Source organism: Nothoprocta perdicaria, unplaced genomic scaffold (assembly GCF_003342845.1).
Source record: "Nothoprocta perdicaria isolate Ctin4 unplaced genomic scaffold, notPer1 scaffold_745, whole genome shotgun sequence".
Lineage (NCBI taxonomy): Eukaryota > Metazoa > Chordata > Aves > Tinamiformes > Tinamidae > Nothoprocta > Nothoprocta perdicaria.
Window position 1 is genome coordinate 9,731 of NW_020456027.1, and position 6,035 is coordinate 15,765.

At 66.1% G+C, this 6,035-nt stretch overlaps 1 protein-coding gene across 1 annotated transcript in view; it reads left to right on the forward strand.

The window, feature by feature from the left end:
- LOC112957623 (kinesin heavy chain-like) overlaps positions 1–6,035 on the forward strand; it is a gene marked incomplete at both ends in the record, with an annotated part of 19,316 nt that overhangs the window by 9,552 nt on the left and 3,729 nt on the right. The window contains 8 exons of the mRNA XM_026051338.1: positions 6–167; positions 1,694–1,840; positions 2,674–2,862; positions 4,081–4,198; positions 4,281–4,345; positions 4,411–4,516; positions 4,591–5,037; positions 5,205–5,275. Of these exons, the coding sequence (XP_025907123.1) occupies positions 6–167; positions 1,694–1,840; positions 2,674–2,862; positions 4,081–4,198; positions 4,281–4,345; positions 4,411–4,516; positions 4,591–5,037; positions 5,205–5,275 (1,305 nt within the window). The remainder of the gene's footprint in view (positions 1–5; positions 168–1,693; positions 1,841–2,673; positions 2,863–4,080; positions 4,199–4,280; positions 4,346–4,410; positions 4,517–4,590; positions 5,038–5,204; positions 5,276–6,035) is intronic.

Sequence of the window (6,035 nt, forward strand, 5' to 3'; positions counted from 1 at the left end):
GGGAGCTGGCGGCGCTGCGAGCCGAGCACGGCGCGGCGCGCGCCGAGGTGGCCGAGGTGCTGGCCGCGCTCGAGGAGCTGGCGCGCAGCTACGACCGCAAGGCGCAGGAGGCCGAGGACAGCGGGCGCCACAACCGCCGCCTGGCCGACGAGCTGGCGCGCACCGAGGTGGGACCCCCCCCTGCGCCGCGGAGGGACCCCCAGGGAACCCCTGGCACCCCGTCTGGCACCGACGGGACCCTGATGGGGACCCCTCCCCAGTGGGACCCCCAGGGAACCCCTGGCACCCTGTCTGGCACCGACGGGACCCTAATGGGGACCCCTCCCCAGCGGGACCCCCAGGGAACCCCTGGCACCCTGTCTGGCACCAACGGGACCCTGATGGGGACCCCTCCCCAGCGGGACCCCCAGGGAACCCCTGGCACCCCGTCTGGCACCGACGGGACCCTGATGGGGACCCCTCCNCAGCGGGACCCCCGGGGAGCCCTGGCACCCTGTCTGGCACCAATGGGACCCTAATGGGGACCCCTCCCCAGTGGGACCCCCAGGGAGCCCCTGGGACCCCATCTGGCACCACCGGGACCCTAATGGGGACCCCTCCCCAGCGGGACCCCCGGGGAGCCCTGGCACCCCGTCTGGCACCGACGGGACCCTGATGGGGACCCCTCCCCAGCGGGACCCCCGGGGAGCCCTGGCACCCCGTCTGGCACCGATGGGACCCTAAAGGGGACCCCTCCCCAATGGGACCCCCGGGGAGCCCTGGCACCCTGTCTGGCACCAACGGGACCCTGATGGGGACCCCTCCTCAGCGGGACCCCCGGGGAGCCCTGGCACCCCGTCTGGCACCGACGGGACCCTGATGGGGACCCCTCCTCAGCGGGACCCCCGGGGAGCCCTGGCACCCTGTCTGGCACCGACGGGACCCTAATGGGGACCCCTCCTCAGCGGGACCCCCGGGGAGCCCTGGCACCCCGTCTGGCACCACCGGGACCCTAATGGGGACCCCTCCCCAGCGGGACCCCCATGAGAAACCCGTGGGACCCCATCTGGCACCACCGGGTCCTAATGGGGACCCCACTGCAGCGGGACCCCCAAAGATAAACCCATGGGATCCAGTCTGGCACCAATGGGACCCTAATGGGGACCCCCCCGCCTTGCAGCGGGACCCCCAGGAGAAGCCCGAGGGATCCCATATGGCACCAACGGGATCCTAACAGGAAGCTCAGTTGGGCCCTGAACCGGGAACCCAGCTGGGCCCCACTGGGATCCCCTGGGTGGGGGTCATCCAACAGGACCCAAAGCAGGACCCCAGACCCAAAGCAGGACCCCAGACCCAAAGCAGGAGCCCCCAGACCCCAGAGCAGGAGCCCAGACCCCAGACAGCAGCTGGGGCAGCCAGGCCAGGCCCCCCCCACCCTGGGAGCCCCCAGCCCCTGAACCGGGACCTGGCACCCAGAGGCGCCTCCCCCACCCTCATCAGCCCCAGCCCGGACCCTCTGGATTCCGATGGGGGACCCGGATTGGGAGGTGCTGGAGCCAGGCCCTGCTGAACCCCGAAACAGCACCCAGGGGGTCCCAGAGCACCCCTAGCTGGTGCCGGAGGGGCCGTGGGGGTCCCCGGGCTGCCCGTGGGTGCCCTGGGGGGGCTGGGGGCGCCGCGGGCCGGGGGGCTGGGTGCCGAGCGCTGGGCGCAGGCCACGACGCTGTCGCTGGAGACGGAGCTGCAGCGCGTGCGGGACGTGAGCGGGCAGCAGCGCAAGCGCGCCGCCGAGGTGCTCAACGGCCTCATGAAGGACCTCAGCGAGTTCAGCGTCATCGTGGGCAACGGCGAGATCAAGCTGGTCAGTGGCGGCCCCGGCAGGACGCGGCGGGCACCGGGCACCGGGCACCGGGCACAGCGTCGTGCAACGAGCAGGGCTGTGCCGTGCAACCTGCACGTGTGACATGTCCATGCAATGACGTGTCCATGCAACGAGCAGGGCTGTGCCATGCAACCTGCACGTGTGACGTGTCCATGCAATGACGTGTCCATGCAACGAGCAGGGCTGTGCCGTGCAACCTGCACACGTGTGAAATGTCCATGCAACGAGCAGGGCTGTGCCATGCAACATACATGTGCAACATGTCCATGCAATGAGCATGGCTATGCCATGCAAGCTGCACATGTGATGTGTCCATGCAACGAGCAGGGCTGTGCCGTGCAACCTGCACGTGTGACGTGTCCATGCAACGAGCATGGCTGTGCCCACACAACCTGCACACGTGTGACATGTCCATGCAATGACATGTCCATGCAACGAGCAGGGCTGTGCCATGCAACATACATGTGCAACATGTCCATGCAATGAGCATGGCTATGCCATGCAAGCTGCACGTGTGACGTGTCCATGCAACGAGCAGGGCTGTGCCCACACAACCTGCACACGTGTGACATGTCCATGTTGTGGTGTGTCCATGCAATGAGCACTGCAGTGCCCATGCTACCTGCACGTGTGTGACATGTCCACGTTATGGTGTGTCCATGCCATGCTGTGCCCGCACAACCTGCATGTGTGACATGCCCATGCCACGGTGCATCCGTGCAAAGAGCATGGCTGGTGCCATGCAACCTGCATGTGTGACATGCCCCTGGCGTGCCGTGTCCACGCGGCGCTCACGCGTGTGCCGCGCGCAGCCGGTGGAGGTGAGCGGCGCCATCGAGGAGGAGTTCACCGTGGCCCGGCTCTACATCAGCAAGATCAAGTCGGAGGTGAAGTCGGTGGTGAAGCGGTGCCGGCAGCTGGAGAACCTGCAGGTCGAGTGCCACCGCAAGATGGAGGTGACGGGCCGCGAGCTCTCGTCCTGCCAGCTCCTCATCTCCCAGGTGGGGTGTGCGCAGGGCCTGGGGTGGGGGGACACCTATGGGGGGGACACAGCACTTGGACAGGCCCTGAGAGCCATAGAACAGACTTGGTGGTCCTGGACTTGGTGGCCCCTGGTGGTGGTGGCCCTTGACATGGGATGGGGGACCATGGTGGCCCTTGACCACTGTGGGTGGCCATGGTGGTGACTCTGGGGGCCCTTGACCTGGGATGAGGGACCATGGTGGCCTTTGACTAGTCTGGATGGTCATGGAAGAGGTTGTCCTTGACCTGGGATGGGGGACCATGGTGGCCCTTGACTAGTCTGGATTATCACAGTAGAGCTGGCTCTTGACCTTGGATAAGAGACCACGGTGGCCCCTGACCACTATGGGTAGCCATAGGGGTGACTCTGGGGGCCCTTGACCTTGGATAGGGGATCATGGTGGCCTTTGACTAGTCTGGATGATCACAGTAATGATGGCTCTTGACCTTGGATGGGGGACCATGGTGGGCCTTGACTAGTGTGGATGACCATGGTAGTGGTGGTGGCCTTTGACCAGCATGAGTGGCCATGGTGGTGACTCTGGGGGCCCTTGACCTTGGATGAGGGACCATGGTGGCCTTTGACTAGTCTGGATGGTCATGGTAGAGGTTGTCCTTGACCTGGGATGGGGGACCATGGTGGCCCTTGACTAGCCTGGATGATCACAGTAGAGTTGATTCTTGACCATGGATGAGAGACCATGATGGCCCTTGACCACTGTGGGTGGCCATGGTGGTGACTATTGTGGCCCTTGACCTGAGATGGGGGACCATAATGGCCCTTGACTAGTGTGGATGACCATGGTAGTGGTGGTGGCCTTTGACCAGCATGAGTGGCCGTGGTGGTGACTCTGGTGGTCCTTGACCTTGGATGGGGAACCATGGTGGGCCTTGACCACTGTGGGTGGCCATGATGGTGACTCTGGTGGTCCTTGACCTGGGATGGGGGACCATGGTGGCCCTTGACTAGTCTGGATTATCACAGTAGAGCTGGCTCTTGACCTTGGATGAGGGACCATGGTGGCCCCTGACCACTATGGGTGGCCATGGTGGTGACTCTGGTGGTCCTTGACGTGGGATGGGGGACCATTGACTACTCTGGATGGCCATGGTGGTGGTGGCGGCCCTTGGGCAGCGTGGGTGGCCGTGGTGGCGGTGCCCGGCGGCCGCGGCTGAGGCCGCTGGTGTGCCCGCAGCACGAGGCCAAGATCCGCTCGCTCACCGAGTACATGCAGAACGTGGAGCTCAAGAAGCGGCACCTGGAGGAGTCCTACGACGCGCTGAGCGAGGAGCTGGCCCGGCTGCAGGCGCAGGGTGCGCGGGGCGCGCGGGGCGCGCGGGGCGCGCGGGGACGGGGCCCCGGCCTGGCCCTGCCCACCCCGGCTCTGCCCCACAGAGACGGCTCACGGGGTGGCCAGGAAGGAGCGGGAGCAGGACGAGCCCCAGGAGAGCGATGCCGGGGCACAGGGGGACATGGGGGGACACGGGGGACACGGGGTGGCACGCCGAGCCCTTGGTGCCCGCAGAAGGCGCTGGAGCTGCAGCTGGAGAGCCACCGCGAGGCCCAGCACAAGCAGCTCGCCCGGCTCCGCGACGAGATCAACGAGAAGCAGAAAACCATCGACGAGCTGCGCGAGTGAGTGACCGCCCGGCCTGGCCTGGCCTGGCCTGTCCCCATCCCCGGCCTCATCCTCAAATCCGCCCAGACATGAAGTTTGTGATGTCCATGACACCCATCACGCCCATGGTGTCCATGATGTCCATGACACCCATGGCGTCCATGATGTCCATGACACCCATGATGCCCATGACACCCATGGTGCCCATGATGCCCATGACATCCATGACGCCCATGGTGTCCATGATGTCCATGACACCCATGGTGTCCATGATGCCCATGACATCCATGACGCCCATGGTGTCCATGATGTCCATGACACCCATGGTGTCCATGATGTACATGACACCCATGACATCCATGATGTCCATGACACCGATGATGCCCATGATTGTCCATGATGTCCATGACACCCATGGTGTCCATGACACCCAAGATATCCATGATGCCCACGACGTCCATGATGTCCATGATGCCCATGATGCCCATGGTGTCCATGATGCCCATGACACCCATGATGCCCATGACACCCATGGTGTCCATGATTGTCCATGATGTCCATGACACCCATGATGTCCATGATTGTCCATGATGTCCATGACACCCATGGTGTCCATGACACCCACGATGGCCACAACGTCCATGATGCCCATGATGCCCAGTCCTACCCCCATCCCGGTCCCCATCCCTGCACCTTCCCAGGCATGATGCCCACGTTGACCCTAGTGCCTGTGTGGTCCCTGGTGCCCGTGATGGTGCCCATGACGGTGCCTGTGACGCCCTGTCCCCTCTCCGTCCCCGTCCTATTCCCGATGCGTGGGGTCTGGGCTGGGGAACACTGCCAGGGGTCCCGTGGCCCTGCCAGCCGCTCTGTCCCATCCCCTCTCTGTCCCCATCCCCTCTCCATCCCCGGCCCCTCTCCATCCACGCTCCGTCCCGGTCCCATTCCCGCCCCGCGCGGTGCTGGGGGTGCCGCCGGCTCCCCAGCCGCTCCATCCCCATCCCCGCTCCATCCCCATCCCATTCCCGCGCCGTTCCCGTGCCGTTCCTACCCCGCGCGGTGCTGGGGGGGACCACCAAGTCCCCAGCCGCTCCATCCCCATTCCCGCCCCATTCCCGCCCCGGGCGGTGCTGGGGTGCCGCCGGCTCCCCAGCCGCTCCATCCCCATCCCCGCTCCATCCCCATCCCATTCCCGCCCCGTTCCCGCGCCATTCCCGCGCCGTTCGCGCCCCGTTCCCGCGCCGTTCCCGCCCCATTCCCGCCCCATTCCCGCACCTCCAGCGGGATGCTCCAGGCCAGCGCGCGCTCCCGGCTGTCCCACACGCAGAGCTGCCGGTCGTGGCCGCACGTCAGGAAGAGGCTCCGCGACGGATGCGTGGCCAAGCCCCACAGCTCGTCCGTGTGGCCCTGCCGGCACGGGAGCCACGGCCGGAGCCGGGATGAGCCCGCCGGGAACGACGCCCCGCATCCCGGCTCATCCCGCCGGGAACAACGCCCCGCATCCCGGCTCATCCCGCCGGGAACGACGCCCC